This window comes from Channa argus, chromosome 18 (assembly GCF_033026475.1).
Source record: "Channa argus isolate prfri chromosome 18, Channa argus male v1.0, whole genome shotgun sequence".
Classification (NCBI taxonomy): Eukaryota; Metazoa; Chordata; class Actinopteri; order Anabantiformes; family Channidae; genus Channa; species Channa argus.
This window is the reverse complement of record NC_090214.1, coordinates 13,957,355-13,982,623: the sequence shown is the minus strand read 5'-3', so window position 1 is coordinate 13,982,623 and position 25,269 is coordinate 13,957,355. Positions and strand designations below refer to the sequence as shown.

At 41.3% G+C, this 25,269-nt stretch overlaps 4 protein-coding genes across 4 annotated transcripts; 2 read left to right on the top strand and 2 right to left on the bottom strand.

Annotated features, from left to right (window-relative positions):
• The first annotated feature begins 531 nt into the window (after positions 1 to 531).
• Positions 532 to 5,383, top strand: nefma (neurofilament medium chain a). Its single transcript, XM_067484757.1, has 3 exons — positions 532 to 1,733; positions 2,564 to 2,688; positions 2,803 to 5,383. Exons 1-3 carry the CDS (start codon positions 675 to 677, stop codon positions 4,469 to 4,471), a joined length of 2,853 nt encoding a protein of 950 aa, XP_067340858.1. The 5' UTR covers positions 532 to 674; the 3' UTR covers positions 4,472 to 5,383.
• Positions 5,384 to 8,096: 2,713 nt separating this feature from the next.
• On the bottom strand, positions 8,097 to 11,057 carry nefla (neurofilament light chain a). The gene is made up of 4 exons (XM_067484612.1): positions 9,916 to 11,057; positions 9,629 to 9,753; positions 8,835 to 9,265; positions 8,097 to 8,747 (listed from the first exon to the last, which is right to left on the bottom strand). Exons 1-4 carry the CDS (start codon positions 10,957 to 10,959, stop codon positions 8,371 to 8,373), a joined length of 1,977 nt encoding a protein of 658 aa, XP_067340713.1. The 5' UTR covers positions 10,960 to 11,057; the 3' UTR covers positions 8,097 to 8,370.
• Positions 11,058 to 14,500: 3,443 nt separating this feature from the next.
• On the top strand, positions 14,501 to 16,517 carry pgam2 (phosphoglycerate mutase 2 (muscle)). Its single transcript, XM_067484614.1, has 3 exons — positions 14,501 to 15,021; positions 15,242 to 15,422; positions 16,019 to 16,517. Exons 1-3 carry the CDS (start codon positions 14,605 to 14,607, stop codon positions 16,186 to 16,188), a joined length of 768 nt encoding a protein of 255 aa, XP_067340715.1. The 5' UTR covers positions 14,501 to 14,604; the 3' UTR covers positions 16,189 to 16,517.
• A 692-nt stretch (positions 16,518 to 17,209) lies between these two features.
• Positions 17,210 to 21,432, bottom strand: LOC137103875 (syntaxin-2-like). The gene is made up of 9 exons (XM_067484613.1): positions 21,150 to 21,432; positions 20,905 to 20,961; positions 20,393 to 20,492; positions 19,657 to 19,731; positions 19,107 to 19,180; positions 18,873 to 18,981; positions 18,311 to 18,384; positions 18,067 to 18,204; positions 17,210 to 17,982 (listed from the first exon to the last, which is right to left on the bottom strand). The coding sequence occupies exons 1-9, from the start codon at positions 21,309 to 21,311 to the stop codon at positions 17,830 to 17,832; spliced, it is 942 nt and encodes a 313-aa protein (XP_067340714.1). The 5' UTR covers positions 21,312 to 21,432; the 3' UTR covers positions 17,210 to 17,829.
• Positions 21,433 to 25,269: the final 3,837 nt, after the last annotated feature.

Below are 25,269 nucleotides of genomic sequence, written 5' to 3'. Positions count from 1 at the left end.
TGCACATGCACACAGAAAAACTAGCCATTGATCACAGAATCTAAAGTCTCTTTATGTAATAAAATGTAGGAACATACCATCCCTTAGCAATTAGTAGCAGATATAGAAGATGGATTTTCAACTGCCCCTGTATTTAAGCTCTTCATTACTTGGTTACACAGTTTGCTTTAATAAACCTACTGTCAGTTTATCAAATAGACTTTTTTAGCTGAGAAAACAACGCAGTGTGGTTTTGCTGGTCGCTATCCGTGGTGCTGAAAAGACAGATTCGACTCACATGTAAAATAAGTTTTTTAAAACACAGCAAACTCATAATTTTATTAGTCTGTAAATAATAGTAAATATCTATCAATCTATCTCACGTATCTTATCCAGCCCACGTGGTTCAGACTAAACGGGACCCCGGACCATTAGCAGACGGCCTGAGGGGGAGGGGGGGTCCCTCCTCCTCTTCATCTCCCTCCTCCTCTCCCTCCCATCAATGGATGAAACAAAACATCTTGGACTTGCCTTGTTAGCAACAGAGCCTCAGATATATAAGGAGCAGACCGAGGAGGTCTCAGTCGCTGCGAGAGCCACTCACCTGCACACATAACACACACCCACATACACACGCCTCCTCCAGCACCGTTCCCCTTCATTACTGCGCACATCTCCTTCGGTAGTCTGACCGGATGAGTTACCCGGTGGACTCTATAGGAAGCCCCTTCAGGAGAGCTATGGACACTAGGACGACTAGCTACGGTTACAGCCGCTCCGGCGGCACTCCCTCCAGTGGTTTTCGCTCTCAGTCTTGGTCCCGGGCAAGCCCCGGCTCCACCTTGACCGCATCTTACAAACGGAGCGTGAATATGCCGGCATCCCGAGCATACAGCTCAACTGTGCTCAGCTCCGCCGACAGCGTTGATTATGGTCAAACCGCCATCCTGAACGGAGACTACAAACGTTCTAACGAGAAAGAGCAACTTCAAGGGCTCAACGACCGGTTTGCTGTTTACATTGACAAGGTGCACTACCTGGAGCAGCAGAACAAGCAGATCGAGGCGGAGATCCAGGCACTGCGGCAGAAGCAGGTTTCCCGTACCCAGCTGGGCGACCTCTATGACCAGGAGCTGAAGGAGCTGCGCTCTGTGCTGGAGCAAATCCACCATGACAAGGCGCAAATACAGCTCGACACCGACCACATCGAAGATGACATCCAGCGGCTCCGGGACCGCTTTGAAGAGGAAGCTCGAATCCGCGAGGAGACAGAGGCCATAATCCGTGTCCTGAAGAAAGACACGGGTGACTCGGAGTTGATGAAGTCTGAGTTGGAAAAGAAAGTTCAGTCGCTGCAGGATGAGATCGCCTTCATCCGCAACAACCACGAGGAAGAAGTGAGCGACCTTATCGCCCAGATTCAGGCTTCTCAGGTGACCGTGGAGAGGAAAGACCTCCACAAGGCAGACATCACCGAGGCTCTCCGGGAGATCCGCTGCGAGCTGGAGGGTCACTCCAACCAGAACCTGCAGCAGGTGGAAAACTGGTTCATGTGCCGTTATGCTAAGCTCACCGAGGCTGCGGAGCAGAACAAGAGCGCCATAAAGTCAGCCCGTGACGAGATAACCGACTACCGACGCCAGCTGCAGTCGAAGACGGTGGAGTTGGAGTCAGTTCGCGGGACAAGAGACTCACTGGAGAGGCAGCTGAATGACATCGAGGACCGCCACAACAGCGACCTGGCCAGTCTACAGGTAGGAAAAATGTCATGCAGCAGTGCGTAAGAACCTGTGAAGTTGGCTATCGTTTAACTCAAATCAGTCCCCTTTTTTGTATTATTCATTTATTAATATGATACTTGTCTACGGATTTACGATTTAACAGATATTCATATTATTGTTGTGTATTGTTACACAGATATTACATTACATATATTACATTTTGTGGTGACGCAGTTTTTATGTGAGAGATTTGAAATCATCAGACTTTCTCGATAACAGTGAAAAGGATCATATTTTCCTCTCTATACAATGATCTGTGGCCAGTGGTAAAACATTTCCTGCTGAGTAACCATTGCTATATGGGCATCATTGCGCTTACAAGTACTCAGCTCCGACTTTCCTTACCACCCTGCGAGATTTCCATAAGTCAGGAAATAGTTAAAGGGAGACACTGCAGCAGACGCCCCCCCCAACCCCCATTCTTTTGCTGAGTCAGAGGAATGGGTCGATTGGCTCTGTCGTTGTGTCAGACCACTGAGAATGGCGGGTGGGTGTGGGGGTGTATTGAATAATTGTGGAGGTTGCCCTTGAAAAAAGGCATTCAGCATTTTCAGACTGTATTGCGTCAGAATACATTAGAGCAAAACTCCTTGCTGCATAGACAGACTTTACCAGATGTGCAAAGAGAACAAAAGAGGGTTAAATTAAAATGGGTTGACTTTCACAGAGGACAAGTCAAATACAAAAATATTTTGAAAACCTCTGTAAGAATCTTCAGGTCGAGTAATTGTGAAAACCACAGAGCTGTGAACCTGCAAATATATTTTCAATGTTGCATTGTCTTTTGTGCCATGTTTCCCCAGGAAACAATTCACCAGCTGGACAATGAACTCAAGAGCACCAAATGGGAGATGGCTCGTCACCTGCGTGAGTACCAGGATCTGCTCAATGTCAAGATGGCCTTGGACATTGAGATTGCTGCATACAGGTATATACGTATTCATATGTGACATGTAAAAAATAATTTATAAAAAACATTTAGTAATTTTACAGAATGTCATAAGAGGGGTTTAAATTTATTTTGTATTATTCTTCCCAACAGGAAACTCCTAGAGGGTGAGGAGACCCACTTTAGCACTTTCCCTTACCGTCAGGCAGTTATCTCACCTAAAATCCCAAAACCTAAATCAGATGCCCCAAAGCTTAAGGTGCAGCACAAGTTTGTGGAAGAAATCATCGAGGAGACGAGGGTGGAGGATGAAAAGGCTGACATTGATGAGGCCCTGGCAGAAATAGCACAAGAGCTGTCTGCCACAGGTGAAAAGGGGGGAGAGGAAGGAATGGAAGAGGGGGAAGAGGGAGGAGAGGATGAGGAAGCAGAGGGTGAGGGGGAAGAGGGAGACGGAGAAGAAGGTGGAGATGAGGAAGAAGTTGTAGCAGCTACTGAAGCTACAGTTAGCTCAAGCGCACCTGCTAAGGAAGAAGAGGAGGAGGAAGAGGGAGAGGGAAAAGGTGGGGATGAGGAAGAAGAGGGGGAAGAAGAGGAAGTAGGAGAAAAGGGAGGTGATGCTGAGGGAGGTGATGAAGAAGGAGAAGAGGGTGGAGAGGAGGAGGAAGATGTTGAGGAGACAGTATTATGTTCCAAAGCCCCTGAGTCTAAAATCTCTCCTGACAAAGAGAAGGCTGTAGAGAAGGAGGGCAGTGGAGGAGAGGAGGAAGCAGAAGAAGAAGCCGCTGCTGAAGAGGAGGGTGGCGATCAAGATGCAGGCAGTGACAAAGCATCCAAAAGTGAAGCTGAGAAAGTGGAAAAAGAGGATGCAGACAAAGAAGAAGATGAGAAGAAGGTAAAAGATGAGAAAGCAGATGACAAATCAGAAAAAGTTGAAGCCAAGACAGAAGCTCCGACAACAGAAGCTCCCAAGCCTGAGGCTAAGAAGGAAGAGGCTGCTAAAACTGAGACATCAAAACCTGGATCCCCTAAGTTAGAATCACCTAAAGCTGAGTCTCCTAAATCTGAATCTCCCAAACCTGCATCTCCTAAGCCTGAGTCTCCCAAGGAGGGTTCACCAATGGCTGGATCCCCAAAACTGAGTTCCCCAAAAGCTGAGTCCCCAAAGTCAGAATCCCCCAAACCTGACTCTCCACAAGCTGAATCGCCAAAAGCTGAATCTCCAAAAGCTGAGTCGCCAAAACCTGAATCTCCAAAAGCTGAATCTCCAAAAGCTGAATCTCCAAAAGCTGAATCTCCAAAAGCTGAATCTCCAAAAGCTGAATCTCCAAAAGCTGAATCTCCAAAAGCTGAATCTCCAAAAGCTGAATCTCCAAAAGCTGAATCTCCAAAGGCTGAATCTCCAAAGACAGAGACCTCTAAAAGTGAGGCCCCTGAGGCTACTGAAGAGAAATCAGAGAAAAAGGCTGGTTCAACAGAGGACAAGAAAGTAGAAAAGAAGGATCAAGCCATGAATGGTGATATAGACAAGAGCAGCCCAGAAGAGAAAGAGAAGAAGGATGAGGGGAAAGAAGCTGAAGTGATTGCTAATGGTGTAGACGAGAGCCCTGTTAAGGAAGATGGCAGCCAGAAAGTGGTAATCACCAAGACTGTGGAGACCATCACCACGGGAGAGGACGGATCCAAGCATGTCACCAAATCTGTCACTGTGACGGAGCGAGTGAAGGAGATGGAGGAGGTGCTGCAGGAGAAGCAGGTCGCTACCAAGAAGACAGAGAAGCACTCCACCCAGACCATCAAGCAGGTGACAGAGGGCGACTAAGCAGACTCCAGATGCCAGATCGCGTGGACGAGGAGCAGGAAGGGGGCCAGAGGAGAAGTTATGAAGACAAGCAATCAATCCAGAACTAACATAAAGAAAATCATACAGCTAGAGTTATGTAATAAAGATAACCACTGTCAAACATACAAAACAAATCATAGAGAGAAGCCAAAAGTTAAATGCTACAAATTTCAAAAATGCATGAAAGCTTTAAACGGGCTTCACCGCAGATGCGGCTAGGAGCAAGCGATTGAGACATTTTAACCTATTTTTCTTTTTTTCTGCAGTTCACGGATGAGCTCAGCGGGTGGGAGGGAGGGTGGGTCTCTGCATGCTAGCTCAGGGGAGAGGAGTAGTTTCCTCTCTATCTGTATGTATGGTAGAAATACACTGTAAAAAGAGTAAATATCTAAAAGGAATATATGCGATGTGGGTGGGAGAGTGAGAGCAATATTATGAAACTTGAAAAGATTTTTTTCTGTTTAAGTAACGGGGGAAACAGGCAGGTGGGATGGTCCCCAATGTAGACACATGCTCTACTGAAGAAGCCTTACTTGAGATGTGAAGATACCAACTGAGCCAAAAAGAAATCAATAACAAATACACAACGTACAGTGAAGAAATGGGCAAAGATATGATAATCACATGACCATGTACAGCTTAACAAACCTGAAGAAACTCCTAGCCTTAAACGTGCTTTTTATCAGTGTCTGTTATGTTTACCTGAGTGCAAATGAAAACAATATCTATAACTGTAAATGCAAAGACATGCATTCACGTATGCATAGGATGGACTTGAATTTAAATACAGAAATAAATGAGGTGCTACTGTTTGCAATCCCATTAATTTACTCATCATGAATGATTTCCCAGCAGCATTTGCTCAATAAATGTCATAATGAAGTAAAAAAATGTCTCTTGTCACTTTACATTATTCTATATGCTTTTTAATTGTGAAACGTTCTAATAGTTCAAGCAGTCAGCTGTAGTTACAAGTATTACAACTAAGCAGCAAAGAGCTTTGCAATAATTGCCTGTGAAACAAAGGCTTTAATTAAAAAGGTTAAATCTTATATTGTCAACTGTTGTCAGCTCTTAATATTTATTAAATGTGATATTAAAAAATAAACAACTGTTTCCTCTGGCCTTTGCACTACATGACAATAACACATTTTGGATTTTACACACAAAAGAAAATTAAGACAACATAAATCTAAACATATTTACTACAAAATAAAGTTACACCAAGCAATTTAAAGTGATGCATTGGCTAAAACAAAATGCTATATAAACAATATACATACTCAAATTCCAGAAAAGGTGGGATGGTTTGTGAAATATATATAAAAAGAGAATAAAATGAAAATAGGTTTTAGGTAAAGAGGAGAAAAATAGGTTGGAAGCTAAGAGTATAGAGACATGTGAAATGACGAAAATGAGAAAATGTATGCTTATTTTGAATGTGATACCAATAATTAAATGGTACTAAAATGTAATTATTGCATTAGTGGTTGCATGTCCACTCTGCCACAGAAGCTGGTTTTTGAACTGTGCACTGAAACCAAGTCAGACGGTTGATCATTTTGACTTGTCATATCTTAGAACCGTTTTTCACTTCACCTTAGCCCAATTTAAATTGGCTTTAAAATGAGCTTTAATATGGTCTTGTTTTAATATGGTTGTTTGTTTACATGGTAAAGTATTAACTTGTATTTGTGGACGTTCGAACAGCAGTCCTTCCAGAAATCTGCAATATTGCACCTGCAACAATTAAAAAAAAAAAAAGATACCTGTCATAAAATCAGGTATTTTAGGCAATAATAAAAAAAGATCAGCAAAAATGGTGTAATAAACCGTTTTGGGTTTTTTTAGTTTGTTTGTTTGTTGTTGTTTTTTTACAATGTCCCAGTTTTTCTGCAAATGGGGTTTGGAATTTAGAAACTTTTCGTACTTTTTAAATTTGCGGCAGTTAATTATTTTAATGACAATTTAGTGAATATGTCTGAATGATCAAAGCTTTGCAAACTTTGCAAGCTTTGCAAAAATAAACGAGAAAGTCTTCTCGTTATGAGGAAAAAAATATTCGCGTTATAACGAGAAGCTATACGTTTTTCGAGATACGGAGGGAGAAAATCCTCATGGTGGCAGCAACACGTTGCCGTATTTTAGCTCTGATTGCTTATTTATCAGTATCATGTCATTTCCACTTATGAACACAGTGGCCACTGTTAAACAGAAGTTAGTTTCATATATTCAGATATTAAACTACTGTAAAAAGGAGCGGTGTAGCCTAGTCAGAACAAGAAAAAGTTGTATAAAGCCTTTTGTGCCTCCAGATAAGTTTGAAAATGAACAACGTACCGAGTTGCGCATCAAAATAGAAACGAGCTTGCCAGACATCTCTGCTTGTGGCTAGTTGCTAGCTCCTCCTAGCATAACACACCCGAAACTCACCCGCGTGTTGCATTCTGGGGAATGTAGGCTCAGCATTTGGCGAGCCTTTCCATATAAAAAGCCCCTCCAATCAGCTGTATTCACTGAATGTAGGCTTATTTTGAATGTGATACCAAACTTGTTGGAGAAGTCAAGTGTACGATGTACAGGTAAACTAAAAACTAAAATGACCTCAGAGGAAATAAATGTTAAAAGGTCAAAAGCTCCAACCTTTTTTTCCCCAAGAGCTACTTTTAAAAAATGAAAATGACCGAGAGCTACTCATGTTTTGTAACATTTATTCTCATAATTTATTTCAACCCAAACAAACTGATAAGCTGTTTTCCTCGGCCTTTACAAAATGTTGATGTCCACAACTTACATTTTGCAATAAAGCATCACAAAAAAATATTTTTCTATGCATTTTTGCATTTAGTGTGTCTGCATGCATTTCTTTCTATTGTATTCTCTTACTGCTGTGGGCACCAGCGGCGGTTCCGTGATGCGCGATTCATTACATTTGCAGCAGCGAGAGCGGTGAACGTCTCCCTGTTCTCACTGGAGCTGGGAGGGGCTGCTGCGCGTGGACTGGGCCGCATGTGAGCGCTTTGGGACGTGGGAGGGGCCTTTTCTGTAAGAAGTGAGCGGGGCACATGTGAATTTGATTGGATAAACGTCTAAGTTGCTTTGCCGAGTGACAAGTCAAATATAAATAATCAAGTTTGTCAAATGTATTTAGGATTCATTAACCCTTTGGCGAGCTACTTGGAAAGTGTTGGAGGCCCTTGCGCTAAAGCATTGAATTTTAAAGCCACACAGTTTGCAAACCATGTCAGGATGTAGAATCAGAGCCCTGAGTCTGTATACTGAGTTAGGCTGCATTTTACTTGGAAATGAAAATGTAAAGTTTTCTCATATCAAAATTAGTTTAAACCTAATCTAAAAATGATATAAAATGATATGCACATTACGCAGGATATTAATCAGAAGGTATTTTGTGAAAAAGTCGACTCTTTGGAATCCCTGAAAACACACTCACCTCTATCAAAACCCCTGCTGAGTGCAGAGCAACAAGTGTCCCAAACACTCACAAAGGCTACACAGTAAATGTGTGTATGTCATCTTTTGGTCAGATGTAAATGTGAACTCTGAAACTGTGTATTTTTAGCATAATTAAAATCAATGACACGTATGGCTTCAAGAATTGTTTATTTTACCACCTAAAACTCAAACACTCACTTTGTATGCAGCAGTTACACATACTGTATTACTCTCATTGTGTGTGCTACCAGACCGTTCTGAGTTACTTTGGATATTGGCAAGCGTTTAACCTTGATTTGTTGCTGTAAATGGCTATTGGACTGTTATTGAGCACCATGTTAAGAAGCAGGTTGGAGACGATAGCGCTGATGCCTCTATTGGTTATCGAGCTGAGGTCTACACTGAAGTTTGCTGAGGCTTCAGGCTTACTTTTTATCCTTTGTGCTCTTTTCTTCTGCAGCTTCAGCTTTGGCTGCTTTTTCTTCCTCTTTTGCCTGTTTGGTGTCAGGTTTGTCATCTGTTTTAGGAGCAGCTTTAGCATCTTTATCATCAGCTTCTTTCTTGGCCTGAACTTTCTCTTCTTTGTCTTCACTTTTTTTTGACTCCTCTTTTTCTTCTTCCTTCTCATCTTTTTCTTCCTCCTCCTCTTTTGCACCCTCATCTTTGTCATCAGCTACTTTTGTTTTTTCCTCCTCTTGGGCTTCTTTAACTTCAGTTTCCTCTGTTCCTTCTTTGTCCTCTTTCACCCCCTCATCTTCAGCAGCCTCTGTCACCTCTTCCTTTTGCTCCTCTTCATCACCACCTGTATGAATAAATGAGTTTTGTTATGAACCATCAAGACCTATACTATACTATACTATACAGTATATGATTAAAAAATTTCACCAACCCTCTTCTTCCTTGGCTTCCTCATCTCCTTCCTTAGCCTCATCTTCATCTTCTTTCTCTTTATCTCCTTCTTCCTCCTCTTCTCCTCCCTCTGCCTCCTCCTCCTTCTCCTCTTTTGTCTCCTCTGTTTCCTCTCCTTCTTCTTCTACTTTCACCTCCTCTTCTTCTTCATTAACCTCTTCTTCTGCTTCTACCTCTTCACCGGGTGGAGTGGCTGCTGCTTGCTGGGCGTGGCTGGCAGAGATGATGCCCTCGGTAGTGCTAACGCTGGAGCTGAACAGGCGTGATGTCATCAGGTAGGAGGTGCTGGAGCTCAGGCTGGAAAAGACAGGCCGGCCAAAGGAGGGCGCTGACAAACTGTGGCTGTACAAAGAGGAGACTCCCCCAGCCACTCCGACACTAAAGCGAGATTCCTCTCCTTCCAGCAGCTTTCTGTATAGATTGTTGACAAACAGGCAATGGTTACTAGAGTAGATAGCAAATTTTTAAATGAATAGTTTTTTTAATTTTTCAAGTAGCATACATTAATTTACACTCAACATCATGGTGTCTGATGCAAAGTGATCTCTGATGGGGCTTTTATCCCAGAAAGAGTTTACCAAAATAAAAAATGCCTCAAAAATCAGTAATAATTTCTTTGTTATGAATTGATAAAAAAAAACACAAAGCTTAAAATGAATAAGATTGAGGCAGTTTAAAAAAAAAATAAAAGTAAGAACATTGTCCTCTTAAATTGTTTTAATTTTCAGAAATGCACTCGAATTTCCCATCTCACTGCTCTAATCCATTTTTTACCTGTATGCAGCAATTTCGATATCCAGAGCCATCTTGACATTCAAGAGGTCCTGGTACTCCTTCAGATAACGTGCCATTTCTTGTTTGGTGCCCCTCAGCTCACTCTCCAATTCTGCAATAGTGTCCTAAATATCAGACAAATACATTTGTAAGTTACACAAACAGGACAAAAAACATGAGACAAGATAAAAACCTCAAGCATCTAAAAGAATAACTTCCTAAATAAACAAAAGTTTTGAATATTTAATCACACATTATAGTAGAATACACGTGCAACCGCCTCTGACCTGCATGGCAGCTATTTCAGCACTCTGCTTCTCTTCCATCTCATGCAGTTGTTTCTCCAGGGATTCATTGAGGCCCTTGCATGCATCAATCTCCAGCAGACGGGACTGGAGCTGGCGTCGGTACTCTCCTGCCTCATCCTTGGAGCTTTTCACGGCGTCGCTGTGCTGGGCTACAGTTTCCGTCAGAGAGCCCACCTTTCCTCTAAACCACTCCTCTGCTGCCTGCATGTTCCTTGCTGCCAGCCTCTCATACTGAGACCTGATGTCCCTGAGAGCTCCAGAGAGGTCTGGAGTGGCAGCTTCAGACTCTACAGCCACCTGGACGCCTAGTTGGACCTGGGCCTGAAGCTCACCAATCTCACCTTCATGGATCCTCTTGATAAAAGCCAGCTCTTCCAGCAGAGTTTCGACACTCTTCTCCAGCTCAGCCTTAGCTAAGGCGACCTGGTCAGCATCACGACGGGCGTCCATCAACCTGCCCTCAGCTTCTTCCCGAGCCAGCACTTCTTCCTCATATCGACCTTGCAAGGCACTCAGAGTTTGCTCCAGTCGCTCCCTCTGGCCCATTGCAGCCTGTTGTTCTGCCCTGGCCTCATCCACAGCAGCTCTCAGGGAACGGGCCTCTTGCTCATACAGTGCTCTCAGACGGGACGGCTCAGCATGCCTCTGCCTCAGCAGCAGCAGCTCCGATTCCAGAGCACGGTTCTGCTGCTCCAATTCACGCACTCTCTCAATGAAACCAGCAAAGCGGTCATTGAGATCCTGCAGCTGGCTGCGCTCTTGAGTGCGCACGGCACGAAAGTCTGAGCTGATCTGGGCTGCCTGGCTGAGCTCCAGTTCTAGGGAAGAGCCTGGTGAGGAGGAGGAGAGCAGTACCCGGCTGGGAGAGGAGTACTGCAGACGGGAGGAGGACAACGGGGAGGCATGGGAGGAATAGACCGAGTGGGTCCTCCCTCTGGTCACCACAACACGGGGGGGCGGCTCGGCATAATAGCGTCTGTATGACGAGGTGGAGTAATAGGGGTCATAGCCGATGCTACTCATGGCTGAGTGGTGGGAGGACAGGGTGCTCGCCCGCTCCTCTTTGTGTGTGTGGAGGTGTAGACAGGGCTCAGGTTAAGCCTTGACTGCTTGCTGCTGCAGCAGCCTGCGCTTTTATAGCAGGATAGTGAGCTCTGACGCAAGCGCTTTCCCCACACTCTGACAGTGCAGGCTCGATAGGCTTACACTGCAGAGAGAGAAATGGTGGCAAAGACTGTGAGAGGGAAATAAGTGAGGGTTAAAGATGAAGACAAAAGGAACGTGGTTATTAAATAACATAAAAATGTCTTGTTCTAACTTTGGCATTGATAAAATCCAGGTTTATGAATAAAATAGAATTATTAAAATATTTATCACTATGTGGGATTGTTTAATACATAACAAATCAAAAAAGTTGCCCACAAACAGCATGAATAATTTCTTGGACATAGATGTGACTTAAACATGCCACTCTGTAGAAGAGAAGGGGGGGGGGGGGGGGGGGGGGGGGTGTCCTGAATTTACAAGCATGACACAGCATCTCTCCTTCTGGTGGAGAACAGAACTGACCTCAAAAGACCTACACTGATTAAATCCCACCCAAATAGAAGCTAAGAGGCACTAAATTGAGCAGACAAACATGTATAACTGAACTTAAAATTGTTTCATTTAGTTGGAATATAATCAATGTCAGGCCTCATGGTCCATCAATAACTTCTACTGCTTTCTATGAAATGTATAAATAATTAGTATATACATGTGTTTCTGTTATTTTTTTTGTCACTTTATAGATTATGTGCTTTGCTCTTGCCTTTTACTGAATTTGAAGTCACAACTTACACAAAAATAACTTGAAACTGGTAATACTGGTGTGACAGGGCTTTTTGCTGCAGATATGTATTTTATATTTATTATCAACATCTCGTTATCTATTCCAACATCAAAAAAAACTTACGATTTAATAAATATCATATATAATCTTATTATAGTGATTTTACAAGGATGTACAGGATATTCTTGATTTTCTGTGCCGTTTATCAGGTTCTTCTTTTAATTTGATGAGAGACAAACAGTACCTCTCATCTGCAGCATAGATACCCTGGCAGGCAAATTATATCCACTTGCTGATGTGCATTTTCTTTTTTTGTGTGCCTGTGCGTGTGTTTGTACATCTGTGCAAGTACACTATGCAGTGGCTCAGTAACATTAGGCTAATCATCCTGCTACTGACTCCATGTATTAATGAAGTTTGTTGCAGTGAATTGCAGGAGGATCTCAGTGTTTTTATCATGTGTTTATGTGTATGCATAGTGTGCACGATGCACCTTTGTATATATATATATATATATATATATATATATATATATACAGTATATATATGGATATGGTTGTTTCTGCTCCAGTGATTTGCCTATGCAGCAAAGGCCCCCAGTACTTACAGACAGTGCTATGCACAAGCAGAAATGAGGCGGGCAGTGGGAGGTGAGGGACTTCAGTGGGAGTTGCATGGACTGCTGCAGGCTGAGTCATCGTAACAGTTGTGATCACACAAATTCCCTTTTGTACTCTTTTTCCCACCATAACAGCAGTCTGACAATCTGCACCAGGGTGTTTTTTGGCAGACAAGATGCTTACAGGGCCTAGAGAAATGAAAGAGCGAAATCAGACCATTAACATCTCTTCCAAACAAATTAAAATCACTTAAAGTGCTAATCTATAGGTGCTGTTTGTTTTTTTTTTCTGTGAAGCTGACACTAACATAAGGCTCCCAGCATCAAGGCATAACTTATAACGCTATCACACACCTGACAAAACCATTCTGGGTAGTGTACAACATCCACATCCCAAAGCTTCCAACTTCACAGGGAAATTAACAATTGGTTTCTTGATGTCAACACTGTTAAATATCTGGTCATAAATAGTATTTATGAAGACTTTCAAAGCTTTACTAATCTACACCCGGAACAAAACTATCATTTTTGTTTTTTTTTTTGACATTTTAGAAAATAGAAGTCTATTAATCACTCATTTAGGCTTTGTTTAGGTCTGTACTTGCTGCTTGATGTGTGTCTGCTGTATGTTCAAATGCCTCCATGTCTGGCTGTTTGATGCCCAACAAGTAGGACACTGCTGCTTTACAGAATACTCTAGAACAAGCTAAACATGCACCAAGAACAAAAAAGGTTTAAAGTTAGTTACATTAATTTGCCTCTGCCAACATTGTACTTAATTTACTTTTATCAGTACGAGTTTATAATAGAACCAGAAAAGCCATGTTGGAAAAAGTCACATTCGCTGTTTTTTCCTGCGGCATTATTTTTGTTAGTTGCTATTTCCTACACTAGAGAAACCTATCCCCTTTTCATGGCCACATTATGTATAAAGCATGGTTATACATAGTTGGCATTATGCCTGGAGCTCCATTATTTTATCATATTTCTGGACTATTGTATTTTACTTTATTTCTATAAATGGATCATAATTTGATGGGAAGAGGCAGAAGACATTGAGTGCTCAGCGTTGGCTCTGTGGTTTATTTTCTGAGCTTCATCAGCACCCTTATCTCCTGTAAGTTTAAGTTCGGCTTTTTCCCATGTCATGAAGATACTGCACAATATCAGGCTTTGATTATTTGCCTCAACAGCATCCAACATTCCCAGTAAGGTGGAATATTAGGTGTTCAATCAAGACTTGGAACAGACAATAGAATAACTAAATTAAAAAAAATAATTGTAGTGTAGTAACTAAAACAAAACTAACCACTGGCAGCAGTTTGAACTTATGTATTGCAGTTAATCTTGTACTTCTGTGTATTGCAGTTTAATACCATGGAGTTCAAGCCTAAGCATCTGAGAATTTCTTACCAAAAACCATAAGATTTATTTATTAGGCATTTGTAGCTCATAAAAACTGTTTATAAAACAAAATGGCAGATTAAACCAATCTTTCTGAATACAGTATGAAAAGGTATACACTTTTATTTGTGTAAATGATACTAGAGCAACTCCTAGAGGTGATGGACAGGAATTACTTTAAATGCCCTCTTCCTGTTTAAGATGTGAAACACCAGATTAAGTCAGGATTTAGCTTCACAGTTCACGTGACTTTTTTTAAACAAACATTTATATACATTTTTTAAATTCAGCTGTATATTGTTGCTTGTGACTCCTACAACTTATAAAACTCAGTGGAACTTTTGAGTGGCAATTTTATTCTTATTCCACACAACAAATGCACAGTAGAACTATGAATAAATGTGAACTTGTGACAATGTAAACATTAAGCGGTTAGCTGGAGATTGACGTGCCTTTTTGCAGCCAACTCTGATCTTTACACTTTTGTTTCACAGATCTCAGCTTAAAAGTCATGTTGCTATTTTGGCTTACCTGACCTCTGGCCTTCCCAACCAACATATGTCCCAGAAGCCCAGCAAAGATCTGGTTCTATTGGCTGGGCTTGTGTGTCCATCAGAGAATGAGGGCCTCTCAGAGGTGGAAAATAAAAGAGCCGTGACAGCTATGCACAGCCACTTTTCAGGCTACTATAAAAAGAGTGTGGTATGTTGGCTGGGGCTCACAGTTGGTCAGCCAGTGTGTGTGTGTCCACAACTTAGAAGGGCTGAGGGTCCTGTGTTTGGTTTAAGGTAAACTCAGGAGGAACACTGTAAACATGACCGCTGTGCATCGTTTGGTTATTGTCCGCCACGGTGAGAGTGGCTGGAACCAAGAGAACCGCTTCTGCGGCTGGTTTGATGCTGACCTCAGTGAGAAGGGTTTGGAGGAGGCAAAGCGAGGAGCCCAAGCTATCAAGGAAGCAGGCCTAAAGTTTGATGTGTGCTACACCTCTGTGCTGAAGCGTGCTGTTAAGACCCTGTGGACAATCATGGAGAACACAGACCAGATGTGGCTGCCCGTGATTCGCACATGGCGCCTGAATGAACGCCACTATGGAGGCCTCACTGGTCTCAACAAGGCTGAGACGGCTGAAAAACACGGTGAGGAGCAGGTGAAGATTTGGCGCCGTTCCTTTGACATCCCACCTCCACCCATGGACAAGGACCACCCTTACTACAAAGTCATCAGTGAGGTGAGACAACCCAAAAAAATTAAAAAAATACATATTTTACTCACTAATGGGCCAATTTCAGAAGTGCTTCAATAATTAAATCCAATCAGAGCAATGTCTAAAACCTACTGACATGCGTTTTGAAGAACTGCATCTTTACTCAACTATCAGTTTGTTGTGAATCTTTTGGCAGTTGTAAATTACTTCTAATTAAATTACATTCTGTTCTTACTACCCTCAGTCTCGGCGCTACAAAGGCCTGAAACCAGGTGAGCTGCCAAAATGTGAGTCACTGAAGGACACCATCGCCCGTGCTCTGCCCTTCTGGAATGAGGTTATTGCCCCTGAAATCAAAGCTGGGAAGAACGTTATTATCGCTGCCCATGGCAACAGCCTCCGTGGCATTGTGAAACACTTAGAAGGTGAGCTTTACAGTCTGAAAGAGAAACTGTACAATATGAGAAAACCAAAGCAGTCATTGGCAGAAACTGGTGATAGCATTAAATCTAATGCAACAAAATGGCAGAATTTCATCAACCACAAGGTTTCAGGTTAAGTCCTGGATTGCTCTTGCATACAAGGTCAAAGTCTAAATAATCAGAATGGCACTTTACACACAGGTATTTACACACACACTCAGTTGGGCATTACAGTGCATAAAAATAGCACGCTGGGACTCTCTCACTAAAGCTGAGGGACAGGAGCTTGGTTCCCATTACAGTCATGACCTTTATGTAGAAAGGTTGTACTTTTTCAAGGAGTGGCCAGACACGGATAAGGCAGCCACACAGGTCAAAAGTTAAGGTCATACAATATACTATGTTTCATGGCCAAGGAAAAAGGAGAAATATGCAAGATTCTTATGTGTTACAGTAATGCAAATAACTTAATACATTCAATAAATTGCTATATGCTTCCTGTCTGACACAGAAGTTTTCAGGCAAGCTTATCATTGTATCAGTTTCATCTCCTTCATTCTGACTGCTGATTCGCACGTTGATTTGTCTGGTCTTTGTAGGTATGTCTGATGCAGCCATCATGGAGCTGAACCTGCCCACGGGAATCCCAATTGTGTATGAGCTGGATGCAGACCTGAAGCCCGTTAAGCCTATGTCTTTCCTTGGTGATGAGGAAACTGTAAAAAAGGCTATGGAGGCTGTGGCTGCCCAGGGCAAAGTCAAGAAATAAATCTGCTCCGGAGGCTCTGTGGGAAGGGAGAAAAAGAGACTGTCTCCTGTCTCGCCTTTGTCCTTCAACTATTTCCTCCTATCCATTCTTCTCTCCTTTGGCCCATTCCAACTGGGGAAATGGTTAATGGGTCTTTTGGAGATTGGCCATTATCATCACATAAGGCTCCTGTTAGTTTAAAAGACAGAGAGATGATCTGTCTATTAAAGCCGACAGCTAGGCCCCACATTTGCAGCCAAATACTGCTCAGTCCTTTTAAATTGTGGTCATGCCCTGTTTTGTGGGCCCCACCACCCTGGCGCAACCAATAAAGAAACTCTTTTTATGTAGGCTTGTGTTTCTTTATATTTTCCATCTATCACTTCACTTTCCCATCTTTCATCCAATTACATTGTCATCCTTATCATTTACTCCTATTCTCCAGCCTCTGTTTCCTATTTGGAAATTAGTAGCTTCAGAAAAGCACAAAGGTGCTGTGAAATCTTATCCAGGAGGAAGAGCGAGGAGGGGGGGGTGAAAAAAAGAGAGAGAGAGAGAGAGAGAGAGAGAAGTCTGAGGCAGAAGTCACTGGGTTCTTCCTGGCAGCATTCCCATGATGCAGGTATAGAGCTGGTTTGAGAGTTTTTGCAGAGTCTAAACTCTAGTTAGATCACACCTAGAAACGCATTGATGAATATTTTAATATTTTAAATCACCTACATATCACGTGTACATCGATATGGAAGACCTTTTAGTACTGCAAGGCTTTTGTGTGGTGGGTTTGTAATGCTGAGTACAACAAATGGACACATTTTAGATGTGTCATACTTTTAAATTCCCTGTGAAGATAATGTTTTATCAAAAATCTTTAGGTGATAATTTTCATGCCCAAGCCCACAACATTTAACCACAGTGAAACACTCAGTAACTAGAGTAAGGGTCACTCTAGCACCTCTCTGTTACTATAGTTTGGCACAGAATAACCATTTTTATCCTGTGTCTATTGCTGTTACAATTTAGAGGCCAGCAATAAATCGACAAATTCACCACGTGCTGTAGATTTAATTCAGTCATCGCAATAACTGACATTTCTTTCACAGCATTAGAATAAATTACATAAAAATACATTATTACAACACACAATACAAAACAACACAACAACAAAAACAAACAAAAAACAATGCAGCAGGACTACAGAGGAGGAGAAGTGAATGATCCTAGTGCATAGTTGCAGATAATATTCCTACGCCACCTACTGGCCAATAACAGTAAATGTAAGTGAGTTCACAGTTTGCTTTAACCAGTTTAATAAGTGTGATGGTTTTGCTACATCTGAAAGCTAAAATCTAAATATATAGAAGCCTGTAAATGGTAAAAAAAAAGGATGTTATTGTATGATGTTGTTCTCTTCTGCTTTTGCATTTCAAGGCTTGTCCGCACACTTCCCTTTCACTCCTCATTGCTACAAGAGTTTAAATTAGCAATAAAAAATAACTTCTGAATTATACAAAGACATCTGAGGGCGCAGGCAGGCACTGTATCCTAAACCATGTTAAGTGCTGATCATCGGGCACAGTCACTGAGATCAGCAGCTGAGTTATGGTTTAAGGTTTAGGGTTAAGGGGGTTAGGTTGTCTGATCAGTTGGAGTTTTAGCAGCATTTTACCTCTTGAAGGGCTTGAAGAAACTCGGGAGCGATGCTATCTTGTATGGATTCTTCTTGTATGTGACTGCTTTATGGGTTTCTGCTTTCGACTCATCTACATACTCAGCAGCACTTGTTACATTCTTTTCTATGTTGTTAAGGATCTCACCCTGATAGAAGAAAAACATAATTAGGCCAAGTACATTTTTTTACTTGTGTCATCATAAAACATTTCCATTAGGCGGCCATTTCACCTGAATCTCCAACAACATGGCAGTGTCAACAAATATCTCATGCAACTCTTTGATGCTGGACTCAAGGCAGATGATATCCTGATGACGAGATTCAATCTCACTTAGTGCCTGGCTTGTAGTACGAGCGTCACAGTTGATCTGTAAAAGGAAAGGTGGAGCAGTAAGAGCTGTCACTTAAATAGATTCATTATTAAGGATAACATAGCACTGTCTTTTGATCAAGAATTGAAAGAAACTTGCTAACATCAGAGATGAAAATGGCAAGATTGTCACGGTGCAGCATCTCCTCCAACTCTTCATCTGTAGTCACTTTATCCACTGAAATTAAAATATTTTGAAAGGTTACAAGAATTTTAGGTGATTATTTTAACAGGAGAAGGTAGAAAATAACATAAAACAGGAAGAAAAAAAGGAAATACGAGACTGTGGTGAGAAATTTTTTAACTGATAAGATTTCACGTCTTTGGCTGTTTAACACAGGATGGCATTTTTGCACTTGAACCAAAGTAAATTACATTACTGATCCTTAAAACCCAAACATGTGCATGCATGTGATCTGAGACCAGATAACAAACCTACATTTTCACCTATTTAAATGAACTAAAACAGCAAAGAAAGAAAGAAAGAAACAGTGATGAAGGATAGATAACGGATTTTCAAAATAACAGCTGGTCATTTATCTTTTATGAATTCTAAATTTTTAATCATTTTTCAAAGATCAAGATGTAAAATGAAGTCCATTTACACAACACGGAGCAGAAAAAGAGGAGGGAGGAGGGCATGTATTATTTATTTTGTCAACTCACCTATCTCCAATTGTCTCTGAATTTGGGCCTTGCATTTCTCTCTAAAGGAGATTTGAGCCTTATGGTGGCCCCTCATGACTTCGGCAAACCACCGGGTCAGATGCGAGTGCTGTAGAAAGGTGGTCAACAGACCATTTGCAAATATTGAGCTAACTCATTTAAATATCTTACACACAGAGTTTCAGGTGTTTCTATGAAATCTGGGTTATTACACAAAACAACACGGTCACAAACCTGATTTTTCTGAATACGCTGCATTGCCGAGACACATGTACTTTTGTCGTCCACAGGCAGGTTCTGCTGCATTGCTGAGAGAACACGAGAAAGGTTTAAGACAAATATAAACACAACTTCAGGAAATGAAAACCATTAAAACGGACTACATCACAGAAATCCTTGAATAAAATCTGCTGATGTAAGTTACTTTTTTTCTCCCTTTGACAAGATGTACAAGATATAAGACAAGATGTTTTGTTATCCTGCAAAAGTGTTTGTTGATGACAGAAGTACAGTGGACTGGAGTAGCTTTTATGTTCTATTCATTTGCAAGTCAAATCTCGTGTACCAATCAATAGTCACATACTGTAAACTGAATAAATGTGTTGTACAGTTCCTCCTCACTGTCACAAATGCAGATGACACACATATAACTTTCTAGAATAAAAAAACTTTTGCACATGGTGGTATTGTACTTTATATGTCCCACATATTGAAAGAAACAAATCAGTATCTACTGTACAAGAGAACATTTTACAACGGCTCAAAGAAAGATATATCCACTCACAGTTTAACTTGACTCGGACAATGTTACCGTTCTTCTTGATCTCGCTGTTCTGCAACTCCAGCTCGTCTTTATATCCTAAGAAAAGCACAAGTTCGGTTCATGGGGGCAATGATTTCAGCGTATGACCCTGACCAACTCAATCTGCATCTGCATATGAACCCGTAATGACAGAGTGAAAAGTGGTTTAGATATGTTTGCCATATACAAAAATATCAAAACCTAAAAACAGTAAACTTTACAGCACAGTAAAGTATGCAAACAGTGACATGGTTTGCCTGCTTATGCTGTTTAGCATTAAAAAGACCAAGAAAGGATTTTTCTGTATTTTACTTGTGTCTAATCGGCAACTTTGTGCATGTATCTTACAGAATAACTATTCCAGTTCACTGTGGTTAAGGTTAGCTTAACATTGAACCAGTAATGTGGAGTGTGGATTTGTGATCACATGCTGCAGACGAAGATCTAAGATTATTACCATTTTCAAATTGCTTAGTCATGACAGTGTAACGTGTAGTTTATCTATTTCTGTGCACTTCTACCCCCTCTGCAAACAGACACAGGAGTATTTGTCAAAGGCTGTTGAGACAGTTTTTTTCTCTCTGGTGGTTTATTTGCCTTCACAGTGCTGTGTGTGAGACATGTCTGGAAAAAGAGTGAAGGCAGCACTTTCTGCTCTTCTGTAATGTGAACACTTTAAAGTCGCGGGGCAACAATGATAAAGATGCTCTGAACTTACTCTTGTCTTGGTTTGAAGAAGAAAGGATGGCGCCATGACTTCTCTCCACCTCCTCTACTTGGCAAGAGATTTTTTCAATGAGGCTTCTCACCTCCCCCACCTACACACACACACACACACACACACAGGCTTATATTATTTAAACATACACTCACTGGCCACTTCATTAGTTACACCTGTACGATCTACAGTACTGTATTCCTGCCATGAATACTACTTTTACAATGATAGAATTTCTCAGCTTTTAAATCCAAACTGTAAGAAAGGTGATAATTCGACCATGTGTTTATTATTGAGGTCATCGTGGGTGGTGGAGTCGTCCTGGATTGCATTATAATAACAGGTCGTTTCAAAATTTTGGAGGTGGACAAATCATTAGAACCACCTCCTACAGGTACAGGTACAGGTACAGGTGTAGCTCTACGTGTACGGGTGTATCTAATGAAGTGGCCAGTGAGTGAAAAAGCGTGGAAACAAGAGGAGATATCACACGTAACCTCTGTGATATTTACCGTTTGGAAAAACTCCTCCATGTTGACTTTGCTCGCTGTCATTTCATCCCGCCGCTTCTGTTAAAACAAGTGAATGCTTCAAGTCACTTGATTCCAAAATAACAGCCCCTGCTGTTTATAACAAACCAGTGAGATACAATATAAACGGAACAAAACTCCGTTTAGTCCTGGAAACACAAGCTATGGTTGCCATTTTGTTCTGCGATGAGCGTGACTTCTGTAAATACCTGTTGCTAAATACTTACAGCCATAATCATGTCCCGCGTGGCTATAAGGACAAAGAAACACCGTATCAGCCTTTCTGTTACTTTCGATTTCCACGGCGAAGTTCGTCCTCTACCGGCTGTGTCCTCAGGTGGGCTGAGCGGAGCGAGCGCACCTGTATAATAAAGAGCGCGTCTGCGCATGCTCGTTTCCGAACAGCACAACAAAGAGAGACCCAGCAGCACCACTACCTGTGTCCGAGAAGAGGAAGCCGACACGGATAAGGGACATCTGGGTATTGTGCTGGAGATGAGGCTGGTGAGGCGGTTTGCTAGTGGGACGTGAATGTGATGTTACAGGCAGGGTGGCGCTATGGGTCCATGGTTATAGTTCACACAGCAGCCACTCTCAGGGAAGTGAAAACGCATTAGAATATTGGCTGGGGCTTTATTTTTGAATATATCACACGCATTGTATTGAGTCAGTGTTGTCCCCTGTGCATTGATATTGAAAATAATAAAATCCAAATAAATCCAAATTCTCGACAGGTTGTGTTCTGTTTTTCACAGAGATCACGTGATATTTTAACACACGCATAGAGGCGATCAGGCATAATATTATGAACACCTCTGCAATTTGATGGTTATGATTTCTTAGTTTTCAAGTTAAAACCGTCAGAAAGGTGATAATTCTATGATGTGTTTAATCAAAGTGGGTAGTTGAGTCGTACTGGAGTGCAATATAAGAAAAGGCGGTTCCAATGTTTTGGCCACCTCATTCATTTTTAAAAGGGTATTAAATTCCACAGGGGGTCACAATGTTATACATATATCGATGTATATGAGTCAGTAAATGAGAAATCAAGTAAGTGATGAAAAGTTTCCTCTTGTAAATGAAGAGCCACTTTACTCTGGTTCATGACTAAACAAAGCTCATTCTCATTTATTGGTGTGGCCGCCACTGATCATGTAGATTTAATTTATTTTCACTTTCTAAGAGTCACACTGTTAACTCTTAAAACATCTGCTTATAAAAGAGCTTAAGCCAAAAGAAGGTCTCCCACAGTGTTGCACAGGCTGTCCACACATTACATTACTGACGAAGTTAAGGGCTGAAGAGTGGAAACTGTAAGTCTTCTTCAGAAACTTACAGTTGGTACCTGAATCAAAAAAAGTTGTCTCAAGTCATGAAATGGCATGAAATACATGTGCTCAGCAATGAAACCTCATAGAGCAAATTGAAGACAACAACAGGCAAACTGCCCTTGGGCTGCTGAAGCATGTTCGGTGTGATCAAGGCCTTACCCTGTATACAAAGATAATGTTTTACTTTTTGGCTTGTGGTTTGGCAGTAAAAAGCTGAAAGTCAATATACCTTTAAAGCTGTTCACTCTAGAGTGTCAGAAGTTGTCAAATGTGGGCTTCAAGTCAAAAAGAAATGCTATTTTTGAACAATGTAGAGCTGTCGCAGCTGTCAGGATGTGTGATTCAATTGCCAGGCCCAACATGACCCAATTTAATGGTCAGTAGGTGTAGTCTCTGTCCACATCCTGAGGAAAACGTTCCATTCCTCCATCTATCCATCCACCAATTATCTGTAACCACTTATCCTGTTCAGGGTGCATGATAGTAGAAATTAATGCGCTGATGGAAGACTATGACAGATGACACAATACAAGGATTGATGTAGACAATGTAGTTGGCCTGAAAAAAGGGATTGCAGGGAGGAAAACACATATTGGATGTAACAGTGTTCAAAGGGAAATGTACGCTAATTGATCTGCCACACTATGCAAGTAGACCTCAAAGATCTAGTGTGGCCGACTGAAACCAACATGCAGTAACACTAGTTACTTCATCAGAGTCAATTGAGTTGAAATGTTGGTCACAAGCTGCTAGAGCTGCTTGCAGTATATTAAAAATATAGGCCCCAGTTTCCCTTATATTGAATTTTTTATTTAATATATTGCAATTTTAGTTTGCAGTTTATTCCAGGTGTTTTTGTTCTATGTGGGTAAATACAGGATTATAACATCCTGCATTACTCACTGCATCCTGAACTGCAACTGTTGAGTCAGATGAGCTGAATCCTACCTGGATCTGCCAAGAACATTTTGTTAATGAGCATAAGCACCATAGGTAGTTCAGACAGAAATCCCCTTTCCTCAGAGGCCTGAGTGTATATGTTAGCTCTTGTATCTTTGGCAAGAGAAGTGTCAGTTAAACCAGAGAAATGAAAACATTTTGGTATCAATTCCCCAAAATCAAGCAATAACCCTCAAACAACACACCTTAAAAGACTTTTTAAAGGTTAAAACCGTAAGGTCTTAATGGTCCTGGGAAGTATACAAGTATAAATGTGTTGGTGTGTTCGTTTGAAATGGCTGAGTGTGGAAGTCAGGACTTGTGATCTGTGATCTGTCACCTTTTTCTTTAAGCTCTTTCTCCCATCACTCAACATGATTGCTTCTGGTCATTTTTCTGTCCTTCACGTGAAGCCACTTAGGAAGATCTGCATGTTTGCATCTCGGGGAGAATGCTTAGTCTTGCTATCGCTCCATATGATCACTCTTTATATCTTCAGTTTATCATGGGGCGGGGGCTTTTTCTTTTGTTAGATCAACCACGCTGAATGCTTTTGATGTTTTTTAATCTTGTACACACCTCCACTCTCTCAGCAGATCTTTAGTTTCTGGCAGGTCAGCTCTCACTTTGCTGGTCTCAGCTTTTTCTTGTGCTACAAGGGATTGATGTGAAGCCTGTTCCATAAACCTCTTAGTTTCGTTGTCCTGCTCGAGAAGAGTTGCCAGCATCTTGTTCATTTGATACAGTAAAGTAGTGTTGTGACTCCTTTCAGGTTGGAGATCTAATTTAATTTCTCCACTTCATTTAAAATTTATCTTTTTATCCTGTCATGAACCCGCAATTTGAGCTGCGGGCCCTTGGTCTCATAAGTCTGCTGCTCCAATTTTTGGTGGTCCATTCTTGTTCTTATGAGGGTCCACTGTGAAAGCATCAACTCTTGCTGGGTTCAGACTACAAAGATAAAAGCCTGATAACAAGCAGAGCCAACAGAAGGACCATTGACAGTCTGTTCATTAGGGGATATAGGCGGCTGCCTAGCACCCTGCCAAGGACCCATCATAGCCAGGATGCCAATTATTTATAAATAAAAACTGCATTTTTGATGGTAAAAGTACCAGGACATCTTGCTTGGAGAGACTAGAAACCAACAGAAGTTGAACAAGTTAAACCTAGTGCACAGCGTGTGTTTGGTTCATACAGCGTCAGTGCAGCAGTGTAAAGTATAATTGGACTGTGTAAGGTGGAAAATAAATAGGAAGGTGTGGTGATCAATAAATATCTCAGGTCTCAAAGCTGTAAAAACGACTGCTCAACAAATTATGAATTTGCTTCTTAGGAAAATCTCATGTAAATGTTGCAGCATATGATGAACAAACACATCTGATCTGAGTCCCCTCTGTAGGAAATTGAAGCAGCCTATCACTAAATGTGATAGGCTAAACAGAACTTGTTTTTGATTGCATTTCAAGAATAAAACATGAACCAATAGTGTAACAACACTTTTGCACAATGGAATGGCTGAATAATAGACAAGCGTAAACACAATTACTGTCATCCTATGCTGTGCTTCAGTGTACCGTGTATCCGTGTGCTGACGGCCATGGGCTTCATTTCGCCTAAGGCCCTGCACATACATGGGCTTCCCACACTATCAAATATTGAAGTTTATTATTTGCTTTGGCAGCTGAGGAAACATTACATTTTGGTTGACTTTACACTTATGTACTTATGTCCTTCCTTGCTATAATAGGTGAATCATAGTGGAAAGATCACCATTAAAGTCCACATTGTATCACACTGGAGTCCACATTGTCTTTATGGAAGACCAAGAGATCTAATTAAAAGCCCCTCACAGACAATTATACAAATATTTGCATTATTAAAATAGATGCAGTCTCAAATGAATCTGAAAGACAGTTCAGACATCACAGTAATTGCTAAAGCAGTCATGCATTTTCTAGGTTCTTTTCAAAGTCATTACCTTACAATAAAAGCTCAACTGCATTAAAAAAATCCCATTATGGACTGTAAAAATGAAAGCAAGCAGTTTTCTTCTTTATATAATGACTTTTAATAC